Below are 26,705 nucleotides of genomic sequence, written 5' to 3'. Positions count from 1 at the left end.
GTCAACTGGATTCAGGATTGGCTGTCTGATAGGTATCAGAGAGTTGTGTATGGTGGAGAAGTTTCAAGGAGACAGGTTACAAGTGGGGTCCCACAGGGCTCAGTACTAGGACCTATATTGTTTAACCTTTATATCAATGACATTGCCAGTGGATTGCAAGGGGATATTCAATTGCTTGCAGATGATGCGAAGCTGGGAAGGATTATTAGTAATAGTGCAGATGTGGTAGCCCTGCAAGAGGATTTGAATAAGCTAGATAGATGGGCAAATGAATGGGGGTGTCAGTTTAATGCAGCAAAATGTAAGGTCTTGAGGTTTGGGAAACATCGATGGGATGCTGCATACTCTATGGGAGGAGTTATACTGGAGGAAGTAGGGGAGACGAGATCTGGGGTTGATGATTGATAGAAACCTGAAGTTTAGGGGACATATTGCAAAGGTGGTGAAGGTAACACAGAGGATTGCTGCAATTATGAGAAGGACACTGACCTGCAGAGATAAGGGGGTTATCATTCCGTTGTATAAGTCTCTGATCAGACCACACTTGGACTATTGTTCTCAGATTTGGTCCCCACGATTTGAAGGGTAAATTAACTGTGGAAAGGATATAAAGACGGATGACAAAGATGGTTTCAGGACTGTACAAAAATAGTTATGAGGATCGGCTGAGGGAATGTGGACTGCAGAGTTTGGTGGATAGAAGGAGAGGTGATATGATTGCGACTTTTAAACTGTTGAGAAGTGGTTACAGGGTTGACACTGGGGAGTTCTTTCGCTTATTTGAACAGCGGGAAGGTGTGATGACAAGAGGCCATCCCTGGAAGTTACGAAAGAAACTGTGAGCAAGAGGGTGAGGAGTAGTTTCTTTGCATGGAGGGTGGTTGAGCCATGGAATTCATTGCCTGATGGAGTGGTGAGGGCGAGAACGGTCAATGAGTTTAAGGAGTGCTATGATAGACTTTGTGTTTCTTAGGTGGGACCTCCCCTCATTGAGTCTTGACAGACTTTATGTTCTTAGGAAGGACCTCCCACGATGAGTCTTTTGACTCCATGGAGGCCTGAATAATAATAATAAGTGATTGAAACAAACTTTAAATGCAATTTTCTTGCTGATGTTGAAAATATAAAATGGCATCATATAACTATATCGATCTAATTTAAGAAATTCCAAAGTACCATGCCCTTCCATCTTTTCTTTTTAATAGGCGAGTTGGTGTTACAGAAAGCATTCTCACATTTGTAACAATTTATGATGACAGGTTATAATATATAGACACATTTACACAAGAATATTATATTTTAATTTGCCAAATATTTCAGTCTGAAAATAACAGACTATCTTCGGTGGCTACATAGGAACAGTTTTTTTTTTTTTTTTTTAACAAGGTGGAATACCAACAATTAATCATTCAAAAGTAGAACTAGCCGTTATTTTCAGACTCAAATATTTGGCAAATTAAAATATAATATTCTTGTGTAAACGTGTCTATATATTATAATCTTAATGTCACAAGTTTCTCTAAAGAATCAAATTATGATGACAGGATTTTTACGCCCATAAAACATTTGGCTGGAAAATACATTCCATCACTTAACAGACATAACATGCTGAGCTTATGGTCTTAGCTTTCTGTTTGATTTGAGTGAAATCATGATTTCAGTATCTGCTCTTAAGAACGTGAAAGGAAATGGCTGAGTGATAAATATCAAGTTAGTGAGTAGAGCAACAGCAGTATCTCTTACTGCTGTTTAACTTATGGAATACTTCCTGATACATTATCATTGGGTTTACTCTTGTATACTTTCTAGCAGCCAACCTAGAACCACTTCATTATAAATAGCAACTTTGATGTATACTGTGTGGTTAAACCTCAAGACTTCAAACCATGGCTATATGGTCTGTGGTTTGAAGGAATGTATTTAATTTGCAGATAATGCAAAGTTGAAAAGAGTAATGGTGAAATTCTTGCACTATGGCTAGAGAAGGCAGTATACTATTATTATTACTGCAGTTGTCAACAGGGATCAGTTTTGAGACCATTGTTGTTCAATTTGTATGTTAATAATATTGAGATGGGTTTAATTAGTGATATGCAGCCGTTTGCAGATGATGCAAAATTAGGATCAAGCAGATGTTATGGCCTTACAGGAGGACTTGAATAGATGGTATGAATGGGCAGGTAAGTTGAACTATCAATTCACTGTTGCAAAGTGTAAGGCAGCGTTTCTCAACCTTTTTGCTCTTGCAGAACCCTTGAAATAATATCAATGTTGTAGGGAACCCCTACATAATAATTATTATATATCATTGTTAGTATCTTTCTTTATTATTTATGAATTTAAATATCATGAAGAAAACAAATAATAAGTGCTATAATAACTTTATCGTTTATTTGTAATTTTCAAAATAATATGATAAATGAAAGTAGAATGTCATATAAACAAAAATATGTGCCAAAGAATTGTTATTTTTGAAACAAATATGAATAATAAAGTTTAATTTTCTAATGTGAAACCTGTGCTTGTCTTTTGGTACACAAATACTTAATTCGGGGTCGGATTTTAGATAAACAAACACGGATTTCATCTTCAACAGAAAGGAGACGATTTCTGCTTTGCTCTTAATACTTTTCAAACAAGAAAAAGCTTGCTTACATATATAAGACGTTGAAAACTGCAGCAATATATTTATTGCTTTCCTATGAATAGTAGGATACTCTTCTTTAACAGAAATCCAGAACTTGTCCTGAGATAGGTCAGACAGCTTGAATGTATGATCAGATTGCAGCCCACAAAGTTCTTCCTCTTCTCTTAAAGTCGAGTTCTCAGGATGAGCAGAAGATTCTGAGTATGGATCTCTCACCCAATCATACATTTGTGTTGGAAGGGATGGAAAATAATGTTTGATTTTTATCATCAGTTCTTCCAGGTGGGTTACAATAAGACTTGAAATTTGATGATATCCTTCTTTACTTTTAAGCCCTACCAGTAATTGAAACATATCAAGATTCCCTTTTGTAACATGATTTTTCCAAAGATTCAGCCTTCTTTTAAATCCAAGAATCTTGTCACGTGAAGTTAATATATTTTCTCCAGGGCCTTGCAGTGACTTGTTCAGCATATTAATGTAATGAAAAATGTTGGCTAAATAGGCTAGTATCTGCACCCACTTTTGATCTTCAAAATACTTGGCAAAATCTTGTTTATTGTTTTCTTCAAAATATCTTTGCAATTCATCTTTTAGCTCAAATACCCTATTTAGAACTTTTCCTCTACTTAGCCACCAGATTTCTGTATAGAACAAAAGATTTATGTGCTCTTTGTCTAGATTTTTAAACATTCTGGAATGAACTGGCCTTTGTTTAATGAAGTTAACCATTTTTGTGGCATCATCAAAAACCTTTTTCACTTCATCTCCAAGAGATTTTGACATCAAAACTTCTCTGCGAATAAAACAGTGTGTTGAGAAAACATAGCATTTTCTTTTACACGAGAAACAAAATCTCTTTTGGAGCCAACCATGGATGGAGCACCCTCAGTACAGATGCCAATACAGTTCCTCCAAGAAAGACCTTTTGTTTTTAGATATGAGGATAAAATATTGAATACATCTATTCCTATGCTTGTCTTAGGTAATTCTTTACAACAGAGAAAGTTTTCTTGAATTTCACCCCCATTAACAAATCTTATAAAAGCTACTAACAGTTATTGGTAAGATCTGATAACCCGTCAACTTGGATGGAAAAACTGCTATTTTTCAGTTTATTACACAAAACCTCCTCGACGTCATTTGACGTCGACTTATTATACTGTTTGAAAGTGGAATATTTTCAATTTCTCGTACTGGATCATGTCCCAGCATTTTACCCACTATAATTTTACATGCTGGCATTATTAGGTTCTCACCAACTGTGTGACTTTTCCTTTTCTGCGCAGTAATTTCTGCTACTAAAATAACTTGCTTCCTGAGCCTTTTCACTGACGCTGAATTTATTCATAAAAACTGCACTCTGTTTTTTTCGAGATTGCAATAGTATTTTAAAATAATCAGCACTTTTATTTTCTATATCATTGTGATTTATCATGAAATGTCTTTTCAATTCTGCTGGAGCCATTGCTGTATTTGAAAGTTGTTTGCCACAGACGAGACAGTGGAAGAGGACAATCTGGATCACCAGTCAATGTAAAGCCCATTTATAAGTAATTTTCATTGTAAAGATGAACCTTTTTTGTATTCTTTTTGTATTTGTGTTTTGAAATTCGGTATGAGATTCTAATTCATCACTAGCCTCTTCAGAATTGTCTGGATTTTTCATCATCATCATCATCATCAAATTCCTGCCATGTACCCTCAAGGGGTGTACAGGATATGACAGTACTACATGAAAAAATTACCTCATTACTAACTTCCTATCTACAATTTTCTTCCACATCAGTCTGTTACTTGTCAAGACTCCAACATTATCAGATCTTATATTTCTATCGTCTAAGGCACTTTGTACCGTATCAATCCACCTATATGTTGGTCTTCCTCTGGGTCGTTTTCCTGCCAACCTGGCAGAGAACACTTGTTTTGCTAATCTTTCCTCTCCCATTCTATTTAAGTGACCATACCATCTGAGATTAGCTCTGCTAACGCATTCCTGGATGCTGACAATGTCAAGTTCTTTCCTAATATCCTCATTTTTAATATGATATTGCCATTGATGCCATCTGTTCACGCCTCTAATCTTTCTCAGGACTCATATCTGCAGTCTCTAGTCTTTGGTCAAGTGTTTTACTTCTGACCCAGCTCTCAGATCCATAAGTTAAAATTGGTTTGAACACAGTCTTGTATACAGCTAATTTAGTGTTCCGACTAATTTCTTTCTTATTCCATATGAATTTATTCAATTGACTTCCCACGATACCAGCTTTGCTGATTCTGTTGTCTATTTCTATATTTAGTTTACCATCTTCAGTAAAAATTGTGCCTAAGTTGCTGAAATGTTTTACTTGTTCCACAGGTTCTCTATTCACAACACAGTTGACATTTTCAATGATTCTGCCTATTTTCATTGTCTTTGTCTTTTTATTGCTGACCTTCATACCATATCTATTACAACAGCTATTCAATTTAGTCAGAGAATCTTGCAGACTTGTAGCGGATTTATTTAGAAGTATAACATCATCCACATAAAGCAAAGAGCTGACATTAACATCTCCAATTTTAATATCAGGTTTAATACCACATTCCTTCATAATGTGATCCATATAGATAATGAATAACAGAGGGGATAATGTACATCCTTGTCTCACACCAGATTTAACATTAAATCATCTTCCTGTACTTCCTTCAATTCTAACTGCTGACTCACAACTCAAATAAAGACTAAGTATTGCTTGATATAATGCCCCATTGACACCATATAACTGCAGCGTATTGAATAGCTTCTCTCTTCAATTTTTTCTGGATTTTTTCTCTTCAAAAATTTCCGCATTTTAACAGTTAGAAATTTCTATAAAATAAGAAATGTAAAAAAGATGATAAATCAAAATTAGACTAATAAAACTGAAACACAAAACATAAATATAGGAAAACAAAAGAAATACATGGGAAAACAGGGAGAGAGAGAAAACGGAACAACTCCAGTATAATAAGTTTAGTTTAATCCCTTATCCAAGTGTGAGCAAACGAAGTTTGCGCCTGAAAGTATCTTCAGGACTGGGGTAAGGTAGTACAACATCAGGCAACTCATTGCAAAGGTGGAGAAAGTTCTCATCACTCCTATCTCAGTATCTCCCATAACGCAAAGCACGTCTCCTTGCGGATATGTGTAATGCTATGCATTAAGGCACTACCTTAATGCTTAATGCATAATGCTTAAGCTTAATGCACTACCCATACTGGTTTCAACTTTTATTGAGGTCTCGTCAGTGGGAGCCAAGCCCAGTAGTGGAGACACCAAGGCAGAAGCAGTGAGAGGTCATCTCAACCTATAGGAGTTGCCAAAGGGTGTACAACCTTATTATTAAATTACTCCGGATTCAGAGTAACTCTCAACAACTCCAGTATATGGTGATTGTTGTTTACATCATGCAAAGCACTTATGTAACCTTATTCACATTCAGAACAAACTATCGATATATCGAATTGAAAGTGCGAATATATTTTCATGTAGGTTAGCTAACAGTGGTTGCCGCATGTATTAAAAATTTTTATTGTTGTCTTGAAACAATAAAAATACTTAATACATGCGACACGATCATTAAATGTATTCGTTTTTTAAAAAAATTGGTTAAATTAAATGGCCGAGAAAATTAGTTTATAAAACAGATTTAGTTATGTTAATAATATAATATTTAGTAAATTAATAAAAAATATAATAGAAAAGTATAATAAAAAGAAATTAAGCAAACAATCGTGAAAAATCGGATCCCCCCCGTTAATGCATAAATAACAAATAATGTAATTAATATTATTTAAACATAATTATTGTTTATTTGAGTCTTTCATAAATACATAACACCTAAATGCACAATTTGTAACGATATAATTAATAAATTGATGAAATAACAAAAATTGATTGCTCAAACTATCGACTGCAACCTGAAATAAAGGAGTAACCTTCCCAAAAATTATGATCATCATGAAGTGGAGTTTAGCCGAGAAAACATACAAACTTTTCATATTAATGAGTGAATGCATACACACTAGAAAACACATCAGGATTGATAAGAGACCGACTATACCTCTCGTGTTTATTGCTTGCACTGACTCATAAGCGACACTAGCTGGTGCTAGAAGTATCTCCATTTGCCGTTTGATAAGTGGATCACAGACAGCATTGCCTTTAGTGGGAGTTAATACAACTAACGTGAACTCAAATTTATTCCTTTCAGAGAACGTTTATTATTTTCTTCCACTATTTAAGTTCATTTATTTGCCACTGCTATTCATTATATTCATTATTATTTCTCATGGAACCCCGGTTGAGAAATGCTGGTGTAAGGTTTTGAGATTTGGTGAGCAACGATGGGATGCAAAGTATACACTTGGTGGGGAAACTTTAAAGGAAGTAGAGGAGATGAGAGATCTGGGAGTGGTGATGGACAAGGACCTGAAATTCAGGGGCCACATTGCACAAGTTGTGAAGACATCACATTGAATAATGGCAATGATGCAGATGACCCTGACATGCAAAAATAAAGAGGTTATGATGCCATTGCATAAGGCCTTAATCAGGCCTCATGGATTATTGTGCACTGATTTGGTCGCCAGGTTTTCACGGTGATGAGGATATGTTGGAAAGGGTCCAGAGAAGATTCATAAAGGAAGTCAGTAGTCTTTGGAATGTGGAGTAAAAGGACAGATTGAGAGAATGTAAATTGCAAAGCCTTATGAATAGGAGGAAAGGGGGGGGCGATATGATTGAGACATAAGCAAGTCAGGGGTTGTTATCAGGTTGACTTTGAAGAGATTTTTCATAGATAGAACAAGAAACCATTGCTGGAAACTATAAGGAGGGTGTGAGCAGAACAGTAAAGAGTAGATTCTTTGGTGAGTGGAATGCATCGCCTGAGTGTGTTGTGAATATAGACACATTGAATCAGTTTAGGGCATGGTTGTATGAGCATTATGCGCAATAGTGTGTACCTCCCATGATGAATCTCTGACTCCAAGGAGGTGAGATGTTTAATAATAATTACCATCACACCTCCTTGGAGTTGTAGGAAATTCACCTCTCCCTGACACACACACAAAGTTCATTAAACTGTATTAAATTGTTTGCTGTTTCTATACTTGCCACACTCAGGCAGTGCATTCTGCTCACTAACTGCTGCCTGTGTAAAACACTTCCTCCTCACTACTCTGCTTGCACAATTTCTGGTATGGCCTCTTGTTCTATTGTATCTTTTCATTATGTGGAAAATTTCTTCAACATTAATCTAATAACATTCTATTGCCAGTTTGTCTGTCAGATCACCCTCTTCTCATCTTTTCAAGCAGGCTCTGCAAACAGAATTCTCTCTCTCTCTGCTCTTTCATACACAACATTCCAGAGATCTTACCCAAGCTTAGTTACTCTTCTCTATATAGAAGCAAAGTACATGGCCGTTTTTAATCTGTCCACCATCCGTTTGAAAATCAGATGGCAAAATCTATATCATAATCCATTTATGATCTGATAAAGGCCTTAGACATTAGAATCATAATTTCTGCCTCTGTGTCAACATCCTCATTGTTGCCGTAATCTGTTGTGATAAAATGATTCTGGCAGTATAAGTACTTGTACTATTACTTATCTGTAAAAGTCTGTTATCTTAACTGTCCTGCTTGGCTTACATTCCCTAATTCCCTGAGATACTTTTAATGTGAGAAATATGAGCATACCCAAGCTGCCTGTCATGGCTCTACTACCTGTGCCTAATGTGGCAGTAAAGAAACGTAATAATATTTTGCTCTTCCAAGAAAGCTAATGTGTCAACTGTCAGAGATATCATTCAGCCTACTTTTGGACATGTCAATGGCAGAAGGATGAAAAAAAATACAAAAGATAAAACAGAACAGAATATATATCAGGATGCAAAGAGGATGCTAGCCACCATGGCACCTATCCTGAAATCCTTTTATGCTGAAAAGATGATAGTTAAGAACACCAAAGTATCTGAAATGTATATGTCTATTCTGCACCTAATAATTTCACCATACTTAAACTTTGATCTAGAGTGCTTCTCTGTGGAGCATATCAATCATACTTCCTACATTCTCACTCCTGAAAAACTAAAAAATGATCCCTTTCAACGAAAACCTGCTTGTGAAGAAAATAATGGCATGGGTACACTAAGATAAACAACTCAACAGGAAAAATGAATCTTCTATATGCACTGAAAATAAACTCATCAGATGATCCTAACAAATCACATGATATATTGATCATTTTCCCAGTGGAAGAGATGGATACTGGCTATCCATACTTCCCAAAATCATTTGATAAATATAAACCTAAAAAAGTAACCCCTCAGCTGCTCACAGATTGGACCAGTCTACAAAGCAAAACAATGGGAGAAAATTTTTACTGTGTGAACTGTTGTGGGTTTTGCAAAATGTCTATCAAGCTTCTACAGAAACAAAAGTCATTCTATTTCTGTCTGTAGGAAACACATTTAAAACCCATTGATGGTCCCACCTTAAGGAATTTTAGTGTTATTCATAAGGACAAGACTGGAGATGGTCCTACTTAGGGTGGATTAGCTATCTTAGTGGGCATTCATACTCCTTTCCAACATATCCAGCTTAATACTGCTATGGAAGCAGTGGCCATTTGCCTATCCATGGGATTTCTTATTATAGTATGTTCCATATATTCACCACCAGGTTGTGAGCTAAATGAGATTGAACTTGTTAATCTTATATTGTAACTGCCTCAGCCCATGCTTCTTATGGGTGACTTTAATGGACACAACACTGTGGAATAACCAACATAAATGAATGAAGTCCATGATTGAGTGAATGCTTGACAATAATGACCTCTCCCTTTTTAATAATAGACTCAATACCTTCTTCCATATGCCTACCCACTCATAATCTGCAATAGATCTTACAATCTGCTTCCCTATCACAGCTACTCGTGTGGGATGTCGAAGAGAAGATGGAACCAATCATTTTCCTGTTATTTGCCCTATGTTCTCACAAGACGCATGTCACAGATGCCCATGTGGAAAATGGACTAGACTGATTGGAATACTTTTCCCATTTTACAAAATTTAATACTGAAGCAGTGAAGTATGCATCAGGTTACATTGTCCAGACAGCAACAGCCACAATTCCAAAAACATCTGTTTCCACTCTAGCCAAAGCTTTGTTGGAACCATCAGTGCCAGGTAGTCAAAAAAACATCATGATAGAATCTAGGATATGTTTTGTACTGTCATATCAAATCTCATTGCTTTCAGAATGTGCTGTGGTCAAAGCACATTTTGTTAGATGTCAGATTCAAAAGCAATATTGTATCCAATTTATATCATCTCTTAATCAAGCAACCAATGCAAAAATTGTATGTGATAAAATTGGAAAATGAACAGTATATATAGAATGCACCATTTGTCAACATTGGAATAATGAATTCATTGTTTCTGAATCAAAAGCCATTGTGGACATATTGAGAGAAAACTCCTGGAATCTCAATCTCTTCTTCCATACCACCCACTCTTAATCTGAAATAGATATTACAGTCTGCTCCCCTGCCATTTTTCTGCTGTTCATGTGGAAGTTGAAGAGAACATATATGGAAGTGATCATTTTCTCATTATTTGCACTATGTCCTCACATGAACCATGTACGTTTACATGGATGCCCATGTGGAAAATGGACCAGGCTGATTAGAATGCTTTTCCCATCTTCTGAAACTTAATGCTGATGTAGTAAAGTGTGCAAGAGATTATTTAGATTATAAATATAGATTATTTGTCAAGACAGCAACATCTTGATCCAAAAATATCATCCACTGTATCCAATACTAAGTGCCAGACAGCTGCCTCCCTACCAAAAAAAAAAAACCAAACAAAAAAAAAAACATGGGGTATATTTTGTAGGTACCCTATCACATCAAATCTCATTGCTTTCAAAATTCAGGATGCTTCACATATTAGTTCACATATTCTTGAATTTTTAATATTAAAGGAGCAACACAAGAACGTGGCTAAACTTTTCTACCAATGGGCTAGACCCCATACAGTAAGGCATTTATCAAAGAGAATTAAAAAGCGCTCTTTTACATGTCGTGCTAGTGTGCATTCGGTCCTGATGACATCCATTATGAGATGATAGAACATCCATCATCTATAGATCTCCTTCCCTTATTATAAAACAGAATACTTATGAAATAGTAATAAATTTAGTTTAATCCTTTATCTAAGTGTAAGTTAACAAAGTTTGCACCTGTGTATCTTCAGGACTGAGGCAACTCGTGGTAAAGGTGGACCAAGCTCTCATCACTCCTTGTCTTAGTATCTCCCATAATGCAAAGCACATCTCCTTACAGACATGTATAATGCCATGCATTAAGGAAAGGGTCACTACCCAGACCGGTTTCGACCTTTATTGAGTGGGAGCCAGGCCCAGAGGTGGTGGTGATACTAAGGTGGAAGCAATGGAGATCATATTTATCTATACAAGTTGCCAAAAGGTGTCTCACCTTATTATTAATTTATTCTGGATTTAGAGAAAGATGTTGAAGTTTTTTCCCACTTGGTAGACTATAATAAATTTAGTTTATCCTTTATCAAAGTGTAAGCAAACAAAGTTTGCACCTGAAGTATCTTCAGGACTGAAGCAACTTGTAAAGGTAGACCAAGCTCTCATCACTCCTTGTCTTAGTATCTCTTGTGGACATGTATAATGTCTACAAGGAGATGGTCTGGGTCTGACTCCCATTAACAAGACCTCAAAGGTTGAAACCGGTCTGGGTAGTGGCCCTTCCCTTAATGCATAGCATTATACATGTCCACAAGGAGATGTGCTTTGCATTATGGGAGATACTAAGACAAGGAGTGATGAGAGCTTGGTCCACCTTTACCGCAAGTTGCCTTGGTCCTGAAGATACTTCATGTGCAATTACACTTAGATAAAGGATTGAACTAAATTTATTATAGTCTAACTAAGTAGGGGAAAACTTTCAACATCTTTCTCTAAATCCAGAGTAAATTAATAATAAGGTGAGACACCTTTTGGCAACTCGTATGGTAAATATGACTTCTCCATTGCTTCCACTAACGAGACCTCAGTAAAGGTTGAAACCGGTTGGAAGCTTGGGTGATGAATGGCAATGCTGTAGCCCATAAAGTTTTAACTGAGGCTCGGCTGTTGCTGTCACCCAGGTCCTGGGTGTGTTTGGGGGGGGGGGGGGGGTAATGAATGGCAATGCTGTAGCACATGAAGTTAACTGAGGCACGGATGTTGCTGTTACCCCTCAAATGACAAATGAGTGGCTCTACTCAGTGGTGGGGTGAGCCTGCCACGGTGTAGAGCCAACCGGTTCTGAGAGTTCTTCTCAGTGGCAGGGTGAGCCTGTTACTGAGGGGAACATCGCTGAGTTTTTGGAGTTTTATCTGTACTTGAACATTCAATAAAGGTCGAAACTGGTCTGGATAGTGGCCCCTTCCCTTAATGCATAGCATTATACATCTCCACAAGGAGATGTGTTTTGCATTATAGGAGATACTAAGACAAGGAGTGATGAGAGCTTGGTCCTTTATCACAAGTTGCCTCAGTACTGAAGATACTTCAGGTGCAAACTTTGTTTGCTTACACTTGGATAAAGAATTAAACTAAATTTATTATAGTCTAACCAAGTGGAAAAAAAAGAAAAAACTTTCAACTTATGAAACAAAGGAAGTGTTTCTAGATTCTTGGCATAAGTCAGTTGTCATTGACTTATTTGCAATAGGTCTGACCAGCTGTCTGTAAGATGTTGGAGAAAATGGTAAATGCCAAACTTCTGTTATTTAGAAATCAATGATATATATTTTCCCCTAAAAACATGCAGTGTGGCTTTAGGAGACATTGTTCAGCAATAGTCCATTTAGAAACATGTATAAGAGGCTGGTTTCAGTGTTATTTGAAATGGAAAAAAGCTTATAACATAGCCTGGAGATGTGACATTAAAAGGCCTGTGTAACCTTGGTCTCAGAGGGCATCTTCCTCTTTTTATTAACTTTCTGTGTAGCTGGGTCTAAAAGAGGGCGTTCTCTTGGTCTGTCGTAAGTTTGACGCTTTTTGCTTTCAAATTAACTCTATCACTGAACATCTTTCATCCACAATAGATATTACTTTGTGTATTGACATCACTATTTGGTGTCACTCTTTTGACATTAGGATAATTGAAAAACTATTTCAACCAGCAGTTGATCATGTTTCTTCATGGGCTCTTAGTAATGGATTCAGGTTTCAGCACAAAAAAATGTGTCCACTTCTGCCAGAAATGCACTGTTTACTGAGATTCTGATTTTAAGAATTGAACAAAGGGTTATTCCAGTAGCAACAGAAGCCAAGTTCTTAGGACTCGTCTTTGATAGAAAGCTTACATTTCTTGCACATGTTCATTAACTAAGGGAGAAGAGCACTATCTCTTTTGTGCTCTATTGTCTACTGAATGGCTGATGGATTGATCATCGTTTCATCTTTATCTTGCACTTATATGTTCAAAGCTAGATTAAGGATTCCAAGTCTATGGTTCTGCAAAGCAGAGCAGCTTGCAATGATTGGATCCTGTCCAATGGCTACAATGCTAAAAAGGTCAACAAATTGTTTCTCATCTCTCGCATCTCTTTCAACATGCTGACTATAGTAATACTATCATTGTGCCTTATATTCAGAGCACCTCAGAAAAAATGGCCAGAATTCTAAAAAAAAAAAAAAAAAAAAAAAAGTGCAATCTCTGCATAGCATTCAAACTTATCTAAAGCTGGCTACCTCATCCACTTTCTCAAAGATGCTCTATCTCCTTTATCAATTAGGTATTTAAAAAATTCCTTGTTCCTGCAACTTATCTTAATATGGTCAGACTGGGAGATTTCCTAATATACACTTAGAAAAACATAAAACATACATCTTTTGCCATAAGTATGGTCATCAGGGCTTGCTAACTATGCCTTGAATATCTTGCACAGGATCAAATGGAAAAAGCTATGGTTCACCACAAAAAAGTACAAATTTGAAAGGCTTTCTTAGAATCAGCAGTAGAATTAAAAAATAAAAAAAAAGACCCAATCTTAATCAATATGGTTATTAAACTTCCCAAGATTTGGGAAACTGTAATTCTTGGCCTCCTGCTCGACACATCTAAGTCTAGCCAACAACACCCATAGAGTGCACCCCTCATAGGACTTTAGGCTTTGTCTAATCTTGTCCACTTGTAAACACAATTTGTATGTTTTTGCAATTTTAATATTGTTTCCCTCACAATGTCTCAGTGACAGATGAAATATAGGAGTGATTAAACGTTGTTCAATTATGAGTTTGGATCCTATCCATCATCAGGGTATGCAGATAGCTGTTGGTGCTTTTCACACATCACCCATTTCAAATTATTTATGTTGAAGTGAAAGAACTGGCTCTCTCACTTGGACATAATAGTTGTCTCTTAACCATGCCCCAAAATTAGTCTCTTCCAGAGCATTCTTCATGGATGTATTACTTTTCTGCATTGGGAGGTACAGTAATATCATGTCAGGTTGCCACGTGTCTCCCTTCATATGCATGTTAAAGAGATTATACAAGCTATTACTGTGAATGCTGATGTTATCTGCACTAAACTAACAGCATTCCTCTGACAGGTTTACGCACCATCATGAAACCTTTCACTTTGCCAATTAAGACGTCTCACTCTCTGCCATCTGTTCACATGCAGTTATTTAATGCTCACATTAAATTTTGAACACTTTGATTTCCTTCCAATTCTGTAGTAACAGTTCAAAATCTAAAATCTCTGTTGGTTGTGCTGTTGTTATTTCCTGACTTTATCATATTCAGATCTCAGTCAGTTGTGATTATACAGCAGAGCTGCAGTCATTTCAGGAAATAAGACCCTTAATTTTGATATTCAGTTGTGCTGGATTCTCAGCCATGTTGGATTTGAGATAAATGAGACTGCAGCTTCTAGATCAACTTATATTTTGTATGTACTGTTTGTCATTCTCCTATACAAACTACAGATAGTTTATAAAATCAATGCTAATTACCTAGTGACTTTCATGACTGCAAACACTGGCAAATTACATGAGATTAAGCCTGAAATTAAGCATCAAAACAGAAGAGAGGAAGTTGTTCTTGTTAGGCTATGTATAGGTCATTCTTGTTATTTAACGAGGGCTTATGACCCACCTATGCGTGAACAGTGTAACATACCATTTGTCACGTACTGGTGGAGTGTCAGCACTTCACTTGAGGAAAGGAATTTTATTTACTACTCTGACTGAGCTGCATACACTCAGGCGAATCCTATCAGACTTCCACAAATGGTGTGAAGTTCAAGTTTAAAAAGAAATAATTTATGCAAACACATTTGATTATAAATGCTGTTTATATGTAAATACTACTTTGCCTAATTTATTAAATGCTTGTATATGTTATTTACTAATTTATCTCTATTACTGTTTCTTATTACCTTGAAGACTGATACCCCTTGGTTTGGCACAGTATGACTTTGCTGTCCTTGTACCAATAAACCCAGAATCAAGCAACGAACCATCTGAACTCAGATTCATTTTTCATATTCATCATACGTTTCTTCAGATGACCATGAGCTATAGCAATATCTAGCTGTGTATTTTATCCTATTAATATCTACATTACACCCATTGGCTGTATTACTCATACCACCACTAATCATTCAGGATCTCTACTCTGCTTGGATTTAATCCTTTGCTAATCATTAGCAGCATTCCGTATCCTTTCTCTTTTACCTGCTTGAATATTCATTACATTCTCTTTCAGTAAGGGCAACCTCTTTTATCTTTTAAAAATTATTAGCACTGGTTAGCCATGGCTTACCAGTGCTAATAATTTTTAGTTCCATTTCATTTACCATTTGCTAAAAATTCATTGCTTTTATTATTTGTTTATTATTAAATCTCCATGCAGTCAAGAGACTCATCATGGAAGGTCTATTCTCATATGCACTGCTCATCATACTGCAACTTAAATGCATTCACAGTCCCTACACTCACCACACTCTCAGACAATATTCCAATCACCTTCCACTCTCCATGCAAAAAACCTACTGCTGATCCCCTTGCTCATAGATATTCTATGAAAAATCTCAACGTTAATATGGTAATTACCCTTTACCTACTTTGTCTTGATCATGTCTCCCTCTTCCTTCTTTCCACTAAGCTCTGTAATTTGCATTCTCTCAATCTATCCTCATATTTCATATTCCAATAATCTCTGAACCATCTCCAACATCCCATCCTTTTGAAAACCTGGCAACCAAATCTGTGCATAGTAATCCATATGTGGCCTGATCAAAGTCTTGTACAGTGGAATCAAAACCTCTTTACTTCTGCATGTCAGTATTCTCTGCATCATTCTCATAATCCTCTGTGTTGTTCTCACAAATTTAGCAAAATGTACATGCAATTTCAAGTCCTTATCCACCATCACCCACAAATCTTTCATCTTCTCCACCTCCATATCCCCACTAATCCTATACTCTGCTTCCCAAATTTTAAACCTTACACTTTGCAACATTAAACTGATATCCCCACACACTCACCCATTCAGAGTCTATTTAGATCCTTTTGCAAAGCTACAATACATCTCATAACTCTTTATGTCCTCTGCAAACAGCTGTACGTCACCATTTAAGCCCTTTCCAATTTAATTTACATAATTAAACAACAGCAATGGTCCCAAAACAGATCCCAGGAGCATGCCACTAGTGACGTTTCTCTTCTGGGATATCATTCCCCCATACACAACCTTCTGATACCTATCAGACAGCCAGTTTCCAATACAATGCTCTAATCTACTATCCAACCCCATCTTTTTCAGTTTTAACTACCAATTTGTCATGTGGTACATTTATACTAGAATGTTGAAAGTTTATACTAGAATTCTATAAGTTTCAGTCGCAGAGCAGTGTTTGAAATCTTTGTTTTATTATTTCATGGCACTTAATATAAAAAAAATAAAATAAAACTGTACAGTTTTATTTTTTTTTCTCTTTGTAGATAAGCATATGATGGAAAAACAAGATACCCCTCCTGGATGGATTTTACCAGCTCAAGTCTTACAGCAGCGTCGAAAAGCAAAGAGAGTTGCAACCGTTCTTCAAAATGTAGATGTCAACACTGTAAATCGACCTTTAGGTATTATCTCTGAAAACAAAAGGAAGGAAACAGTCATAAATCCATTCAGGTAATATACTCTTGTTCAGCAGAATTTGTAGATAATTGAATTTAATTTTAAATTATCAGTTTTATTTTTATTTTAAATCATAAAATATACAAAACTTTAGTTGGTTGTATTCAGCTTGGAGCATGTTGATTATAATATATAATGTAAGTATGAAAAAAGGAAATTTAAATATGGCATAGATCCCTGGTAGTATCCAGATAGTATGCTGACTATCTGGATACTGAAAATATTTTCACAGACTCAATAAAATAAGAAATATTTAATTATATAAATCCAGCATTATTTCAAAAGCCGAATGTAGAAACTATGAAAGTTTCATATGAAATTTGACCAGAGAGCTTATGGGAATACACTCGCCGCATTTATGAGTTACCCTAGCGTGGACCTTATAGAAAACATGATCACTTGTCCAAGCATACATATATTCGCCTTCTGTTGGTCCATTTTGATAATGTTTCACTGGCCTGACACAACCAATGATAGAACCAACCAGTTGGAAACAGCTGTAAGGCCAGTGAAACCTTATCAGAATGGACCAATAGAAGGCAAATATATGGACGCTTGGGCAAGCAATCATGTTTTCTATAAGGTGTGCGCTAGCAACTCATAAATGCTGGTGAATGTGTTCCCGTAAGCTCTCTGGTCAAATTTTGTACAAAATTTTCATAGTTTCTACATTTGGCTTTGAAATAATGCTGGATAAATAAGAATTTTTTTTTTTTTTTTTTTTTTTTTTTTTTTTATAACAGACTAATAGTGAGAAAGAGTGATGCTGACACTCTTGTGTAAAGGTGTGAAATGAATGCATATTGAAAATGTGTGTAGAGGGATTTGCAAGATGTACTTGAAGCTGTGGCAAGAAATCATTACAACATGATTATATTGGTTGGCATTACTTGTGAGGCAGCGTAAGAGATGCTGTAGTTTGGAACTCAGATGAAAAGCATAATTATGAACCTGATTGAAGAAAGAACATCTGAAACACAGTGAAAAAACAGAAAAAAAAGGCACTTAACTGTACTAGTTAGCAGATGCATCATTTTGAATATCACAAAGCATCATTATAAAAGAACAGTACAAAATTTCCAAGCAGCTGATTATAAGTGTTTCTCTACAATGACTTTATCTTTTAAATGCAGTCATGTATTATAATATTAGAAACTTGCAGAGTTTCAAAATGGAAAATTTAACAATTAACTTATTTGTGCCCATGGTCCTACAGAAGATTCTGTAAAGGAATGCAGAACTTCCTCGAGTCATTAGAGAAGGCTACTGACAAAAAAAAAAAAAGAGAGAGAGATAGACATCCATGTTGAATATATAAACAGCATCATAGGAAATGAATATCTCACTTAAAAATGTTTTTGGAAAATTTGGAGGAAAGAGCAGAAATGATCTTAATAGTAAATACTTGCTGGATTTCTGCTAAGGAATTGAGCTGATTACCTTATTAATAATGTCATGTTATAAAATACAAAAGTGCATAAATATTCTGGTCTTATTATTTTCTTTCTTTTTTTTATGACCAGAATGAAAAGAAAAAGTAAGAATGACAAGTCTTATTGGCAGTGATATCCTCACACTGGTTCAGGATACTGTTGTATCCTGAACCATTGTGAAGATATCACAACAGTATATAGATAATGGGTAGCTCATTGGAAGTGGCACTTGCATCCTCTGCGCTTGGTCACTTGAAATTAGACTTAGGTTCAAGTCTAGTTGCCAAATGGAGGAACTTTTTTCTAAGCCTAATTTTGACCGATTCCTGAGTTAGTTGATCTCTGGCATGGGCAAGCGGGTTTTTCCTCCCAGAAACTCTGGTTTTCCATCCTGTAAACTCAAGAAACTTGACCGGTACTCACATTATTTCAGAAAGTAACATATCCTGTTAGGGTTAGGTACCAAAAGGTGGCAGCACTTGTTTGCCTGCCTCTTCATTGGTGGCTGCCTATAATTAGTGATAGACATGTGCCAGCTATCTCTGATTGGCTACTGGTGTAGATTGAACTGCCCACTCAGTCTCCAAAAGCTAGATAGGGTATAAAGGCTGCCTACTCCCTATAAGGGAATAAAAGGCATTAGCTGATTTATTTTTATTTATTTATATAGAGAATTTGAAATAGAAAGTGCTTGCCATTTAGTATGTAACTGCCATTATCACTTTCCTGATAGGTAACCTCAGGAGTGTGCATGGGATACTATGATAAAGTAACATGACTAAGTTTATATTATTATTAATGTAAATGTACCACTCTTTTGGAGGAAAAATATCAGTTTTCCTCCAAAAGAGTTATCAGCATTCAGTATTGTCGGATCTTATTTGAACTTTGAGGATATGTCTAACTGCATTGATTCACCCATTTCGTTTTCTGGGTCTTTTTTTCCTGTCATTGTGGCATCATACACCTGCTCACGCCCTTCCTTTTTTTCAGAACTCATTTATTTATTTATTCGTATGGCATGAATATCAAAACATGCAGTACAATACACTTTAATAACATATAAAATTAAAAATCAAAAGTCATTTTAAAAACCAATAAAATTAAAAGGTTACATCCATTTTGGTCAGATAGTTCATAGCTTCGGGTGTAGCATTTAAAAAGTCCAATTTGTCTCCTGAATATGCTCTGAGATAACACTGAGTCACATATGGTTCACAGTTTGTCTCTGAGCTCCACAATCACAATGCGGGGATGGTCGTTTACCCCATTTAAAAAGCATGTCCACACATACACCATGACCAGTTCGTATTGTGTTGAGTCCAGGATTTTCGTGGGAGGTGTGAGCAAGCATCACAACTTTCTTGTAATTCATTGAGAGAAAATTTTGTGATGTCATTTGTATGGCTCTCCCACTGTTCTTGCCACTTTTGCTTCAAGTCAAAGTTAGAATGTAGTAGTAGTTGGGCTAATTGTAGTGGTGGATGTCTTGATCTCAATCGTCGTACACTTAAGTCTGGGAGATGTAAATGTATTGGTAGGGCTGTGTTCTCCAAGATTTTCTTATACTCATGTAAGAGAGCCTTAGTCCTGCGCAGATTTGGTGGAACAATGTTACTAAGAGCTGGAAGCCAGTGTGTGGGCGTTGATTTAATTGTGCCAGAAATCAGTCTCATTGTATCATTTAGTTGACTATCAACAAGTTTAACATGTGTGCTATTTAGCCACACTGGTGAGCAATATTCGGCAACAAGAAAATTAGACCAAGAGCAGTAATCCGCAGATTATCGGCTGTTGCTCCCCATGTCGTGCCTATTATTTTTTGTATTATGTTGTTATGGGTTCTTAACTTAGCAGAAACATTTGTTAGGTGTTGCTTGTAAGAGAGTAATGCCCAAGTACTTTGGAAACTTATTGTGTCGTAGTAAACATCCTTCAAAGAAGATATGTAAAGTGACATCTGCCATGTGATTATTAAGGTGAAAGCTTGATACTTCTGTTTTGTCTGGATTGAGCTGGAGCCTCCATTTTTTATAATATTCACCTATAGTTTTCAGATCTTTTGTAAGTACATCTTCAGCCTGACTCATGTTTTTGTGTCGAATGGCAATTACAGTGTCATCAGCATAACAGAACTTGCGTGAGATGGTAGCAGGCAAGTCATGTGTATAGGTTATAAAGTAAGGGTGACAATACTGACCCTTGTGGAAGACCATTATTAAGTTTTTGTTGTTGGGACATTTTATTTCCTAATATAACTTGAAAGAAACGTTCAGTGAGCATGGAGGAAATTAAGTGTGCCGTCCGTTTACATGGGACAATGCTAAGAAATTTGTATATAAGACCTTCACGCCATACTGTATCATAGGCTGCTGTTAGGTCCAAGAAGACAGCTGATGTTTTTTCTTGCTTCTGAAATCCAGCTTCTATGTATGATGTTAAAGTGAGCACTTGATCACAGCAACCACGTTTTTCTCTAAAACCAGCTTGCTCAATCGGGACATGCTGCATAATTGGTGTGGACAATCTGTTGTACAGAAGGCGCTCTAACATTTTATAGGTGCAACTCAGTAAAGCAATAGGTCTGTAACTTTTTGCCTCCTGGGGTAGTTTTCCAGGTTTAAGAATAGTAACTATTTTTGACTTCTTAAACTGGCTAGGTAGTCAGCCAGTCAATAATATATCAGAAAAGAATTAACAGAGCCATTTTATAGTATTTGGCCCGCTATTAATCAGAAATTCAGGATGGACACCGTCGAAGCCTGGGGCCTTGCCTGCTTTGATATCTTTTATGACGACTTTTACTTCATCTATAGTGAAGATTGAGGCATATTGAGGCATTCAGACCTCATATCTGTAGTCCTTAGTCTTTGATAAACTGTTTCATTTTTAATCTGTCAGATCTCTAAAGTTAAGATAGATTTGAACATTGTCTTATATACTCTGCTAGTCTATAGTATTTTGGCTACTTCTCTTATTTCATGTATATTTATGATATGGCTTGATACCAAACTAGCTTTACTTATTCTATTTCCATATTTAATGTAAAGAGCTGAAAGATTTTACATGGTGTGTAGGTTCTCCATTGAGAATACAGTTGGTTGATGATGAAATATTAAAAATTAAGATATTAGGAAGGACTTGACATTGTTAACATTCAGGAATGCATTTAAACAGAATGAGAGAGAAAAGGAAATACCAGGGAAAGACCAAGATCTGGGTGGAATTAATACAGACAAAAATATAAGATCTTGAAGTGTTACAAGTGATAGGCTAATTTTTTGAGGAAAGTTGTTCATAGCCAATTAATAATAATGTGAAGTTATCATGTATATCATACCTATATTATCATTAAGGGTTATACAGGATAACCAACAATAAATAGACAAATGACCATTTTCATAGTCGTTTGTCCATTTATTGTTGGTTGTTTGGTTGCTTATTTGGTTTAATAATACTGAAGGTTAATCAATATTTCTGACATCACTGAATCTTCATTTGCAAGACTCATCTTGGAAAATGGTATCCAGTCTCTGTTACCCCTTTTCCAAACTATTATGGCCACCATTTGCTTCTTATTTGAAATTGATTTGAAAGTTACTGTGATTTGAAATTCTTATTCAAGAATTTCAAATCGCTTTGTCTATCTTGCTGTTATCTTTCCAAGTTATCTTCCTACTTCTTTTATCTGAGAAGTCTGGTAGTGGATTGAAAAATCTGTTACTGTTTTACATATGAATGCACACTTTCCAGCTAAGAATTTTGTATAAGATCACTGCACCACCACAGTTTCTAATTAAATTTTGTAATAGTATGATGTAATAACAGGATGGATGGTTAAGAATTGCAGTGAAGTTATATTTTAAATTGAAAGTGGGACATCTGTTATTTTTGTTCTGGAGGTTAGTAGTTTTCATTTCTTTCCCCAGGAATTTGGATATTTATCCAACACTGAGACAAGGAGTAGAGAGCTTGATTCACCTTTGCTGTGAGTTGCCCAGTGTTGTATTACCTTACCTCAGTCCTGAAGATATGTTCAGGCACAGACTTTGTTTGCTCACACTTGGATAAAGGATTAAACTAAATTTATTATGGATATTTATCCCTTCAAAACATTTAAATGAATAAACACAATTGGCATCATAATCTTAGTTACTTTAACCATAATTCCAGTCCTGCTTCTATGAAATGCAGCATCCTTAGTGTCCAGTCCTTTTCCCTTCACTCTGTTCCCTAACTTCCTGTTTAATAAAGCAGCTGAGAGAAACTTCATCATAGATGTTTGGCACTAGAATAAAGTTTTTCCTGGAAAAAAAGAATTTAAAATTAATGAGCACTATAATATTATGAAATAATTGCAATAAATATTACAAGATTTAAGTTTAAAAAAAATAGTTAATAGCTGATAGCTTTGTTGGATTGTTTTTGGAGTAGATTCTGGCTAGGTGAGGATTAAAGTTGATTATTAAAATATTTCAGATGCAGTCAGAAACGCAAAAATTCTGGTTTTGAGCCAGAAGAAAATACTGAAGAATCCTCGTGGCCTTGGTCTACTGAAAGCAATTCCTCACCACAGGTAAGTGAATTATTTTTACTGTTCTAAATATAAACCTCTTCTCATAAAAACTTATCCATCAAAATGAACTTAATGCTAATTTAAATATCTACACCAGCGTTTCTCAAATTTCAGATATCCACGTACCCCTTCTTAAATTTTCATTATTACCAAATATCTCTAATTAATTAATAAAAATAATTAATTAAAATTAGATATCTATTTTATTTGAATTTATATGTTCATGTAAACAAAAAAAATATGATTTATTTTTAAATTTTGGTTCTCTAGAGGTGTCAGACGACACACTCATTAATTTCATTTGATCCAGATGCAATATCAACATTTTCTTGTTGCTTACAGCTACTTGTAAGCAACAAGAAAGTTGCCGAAGTTTTTCGGAAACTAAAGTTTTCAGAAGAAAACTGAAAATGGTGCGACTTACCAAGAAGCTCCTCGCTATCACTACTTTTGGCATCGAGAACAGTTTCTTTGTGTGCATCGTAAAAGTCATTACCCAAATAGCGTCATCTTCTTTCCCATTATTTCAAGCTAAAATTACTAGTAATTTACAAGACTTGAGATACGTAGAGCAGCAAAGAACTGCATATGATTGGTGCGGTATTAACAAAAGATCACACCAACCAAAGACAAATTAGCATTTCAATAGTTGAGTTGAAATGCTAATTCCCTTCACCCGAATTCCATAATATCTGAAACACATTCACTATATATTTCTTAATTTTAACACGTTAACGACGGGGGCTGGTGTCAAGCAAAACCATATGTTCCACCGGCAACATATGGTTTTGCTTGGTCTATACAACAGTTTCTGTTGGAGAGGGGATGTGATTCATTAGTTAGTGCCGTTTTATCCCAGTTGTCTCTAATTGCACTGTTTGTTGAAAAATATGACTCCTTTAATTATGCATAGCTGAAAATTGCCACGTACCCCCTAACGACCTTTTGCATACCACACTTTGAGAAACACTGATCTACACTATGCATGATGCATATTAAAATTGTTTTAAATGGATTGTTTCTACTTAGGACTGCCCACCTGTGGTCATAAGTGTAGTGAAAGGCAAATGAGACAGTCAATTTTGCTTTTCTAGGAAATAAAATTTTACATTAAAAAATCTGAAGTGCTATAAATTATAAAGATAAAAGCTAGGTAGCTAGGAGCAAACCTCCCTATAGCTTTATAAGAGAGCTGAGTACAGTCTCTGAATCAGTCTATTCTTTACTTTCTTGTGTTGTAGATATCTATTTGAATTGTGAGCACATGAGGATGTGCTGACACTTTGTGACTTAAACTGACAAAATTGTTCTGTTAGCTGACATTACATGTATTAAAGTAAGCATAATCTCTTACAGAATACCCCAGCTGAACTTGTGTCTTACATTACAGGTGTGACGACCTCCTTAAAGGGAGGACGTTCTCCCTTTCCATGGTCATGCTTCCACTCTTCTGATCCAAATGTCTGTGCCGATGAGTAAGTTGTAACTTATTTCACTGGGCATCAACACTTGCATTCCTCACTCCTTCCAAATTCCCACCCACTTTTCAATCCATGGTTTAACATCAGGCTTAGCAAGGAAGGTTGAAAAAAAAATCAGCATAACTGTAAGTGGCTTGCAACAAGAAGTCCAGATTCATACTTAGTCCACACTGAAGTGCATGCATGCAAAACAGCCATCAGTAAATCTGACTTGAAAGGGCCTACTGCAGAAAACTTGCATCCCGTCCAAATGGCAGTCATACTTTCTGGTCCTTAGCAAAGGCTATTGGATATAACTTCTGCTTACCTGTACTTCTTTCTCTCATCCAATTGGTATTCTTGTAATACCTAAAGATAAAGCTAATTTTCTGGTATCATTCTTCAACACTGCATAGATGACCATTGTAAATTACCTCTTATCATACTAGAAATAGTGTACCATATCCTGTGGTCTTTTGGCAAAAAAAGACATCAGAAGAATTCTTCAATAACCTAGATAACAAAGTCTTCTGGTCCTGATAGTATCTCCTCAGTTGTATTCAAACATGTTTGTGCTCCAAAACTAAGACTTGGCCTGTATCATCTCTAGAATTTTTTAATACTCATCTGGCACTTATCCTAATACATAGAAACAATCATCATCATCATCATGTTTCTTGATATGTATGCTTGTGGGATTTACTAGCTGCTATGGCAGTACTACATAAGTTTACATTATTAATAATCTTCTATCAACAATTCTAATATCTATTATTTTGGTCTTCTAGGACACTTCTGGTCAAATCAATCCACATAGATCTTGGTCTTCCTCTATTTCTTGCCATCTTAGCATTAAACACTTGATTTGCTAACCTTTTCTCTTCCATTTTGTTTAAGTGACTATATCACCTGAGATTAGCTTAGCTCTACTAACACATTCCTGAATGCTAAGAATGTCAAGCTCTTTCCTAATAACCTCATTTTTAATATGATACTGCCATTGATCCCATTTGTTCATTCCCTTGATTTTCCTCAAAGCTCTGATATCTTGTCTCTAGCACTTTGATCAAGTGCTTTATATCTATCCCAACTCTTGGATCCTTAACTTAAAACTGATTTGAACACTGTCTCATATACTACTATTACTACTAGTTTCATGTTTTAGCTAATTTCTCTGTTATTCCATATAGATTTATTCAGCTGGCTCCTCACCATACCAACTTTGCTTATTCTGTATGTTTTCAAATTTCATTTGCCATCTTCACAAAAAACTATGCCTAAATAGCGAAATTATTTTACTTGTTCTCTAGGTTGGTTCTCTACTGAGAATGTAGCTGAAGTTTTCAGTGTTCCTGCCTATTTTCATGTGTCTGGTCTTGTTATTGCAAATTTTCATGCTAAATTTGTTACAGCTGATATTCAATTTACAGACTCCTGGAGACTTGCAATGGATGTGTTTAGGAGTACAATATCTACATAAAGATATCTCTGATTCTAATATCAGGTTTCTGATGAATATGTGGGAGAATATGTGTCCTTGGCTTAACCTGATTCTACATCAAATCAAACCATCTTCCTACATTTTCTTCATTTCTAACAAATAACTTAAAATTGCTCTAATTGTATTATTTATCCCATATAATTGTAGTGTTTTAAAAAAAGCTTTTCTTTGAGCACCTTGTTATATGCTTTTTCCATATCTCATCATCATTAAATTCCTGCCATGTACCCTCAAGGGGTGTACAGGATATGATAGTACTACATGAAAAATTTACATCATTACTAACTTCCTTTCTACAGTTTTCCTCCAAATCAGTCTGTTACTTGTCAAGACTCCAACATTACCTGATCTTATATTTCTATCGTCTAAGGCACTTTGTACCGTATCAATCCACCTATATCTTGGTCTTCCTCTGGGTCATTTTCCTGCCAACTTGGCAGAGAGCACTTGCTTTGCTAATCTTTCCTCACTCATTCTGTTTAAGTGACCATATCACCTGAGATTAGCTCTGCTAACGCATTCCTGGATGCTGACAATGTCAAGTTCTTTCCTAATATTCTCGTTTTTAATATGATATTGCCATTGATGCCATCTGTTCATGCTTCTAATCTTTCTCAGGACTCTCATATTTGCAGTCTTTAATCTTTGGTCAAGCATTTTACTTCTGACCCAGCTCTCAGATCCATAAGTTAAAACTGGTTTGAACACTGTCTTGTATATAGCTAATTTAGTGTTCTGACTAATTTCTCTCTTATTCCATATGAATTTATTCAATTGACTTCCTACCATACCAGCTTTGTTGAGTCTGTTGTCTATTTCCATATTTAAT

At 35.8% G+C, this 26,705-nt stretch overlaps 1 protein-coding gene across 2 annotated transcripts in view; it reads left to right on the top strand.

Moving 5' to 3' along the window:
• hd (humpty dumpty) overlaps positions 1–26,705 on the top strand; it is a 131,983-nt gene that overhangs the window by 2,603 nt on the left and 102,675 nt on the right. For both annotated transcript variants that reach the window (XM_090409178.1, XM_090409179.1), the window contains exons 2-3: positions 16,714–16,900; positions 22,819–22,915. In XM_090409178.1, coding sequence (XP_090265304.1) covers positions 16,722–16,900; positions 22,819–22,915 — 276 coding nt within the window. In that variant the 5' untranslated portion in view covers positions 16,714–16,721. The remainder of the gene's footprint in view (positions 1–16,713; positions 16,901–22,818; positions 22,916–26,705) is intronic.

This window comes from Typopeltis vanoorti, chromosome 19 (genome assembly GCF_054136105.1).
Source record: "Typopeltis vanoorti isolate ZY-2024b chromosome 19, IOZ_Tvanoo_1.0, whole genome shotgun sequence".
Classification (NCBI taxonomy): Eukaryota; Metazoa; Arthropoda; class Arachnida; order Uropygi; family Thelyphonidae; genus Typopeltis; species Typopeltis vanoorti.
This window is presented reverse-complemented; position numbering and strand designations above follow the sequence as displayed.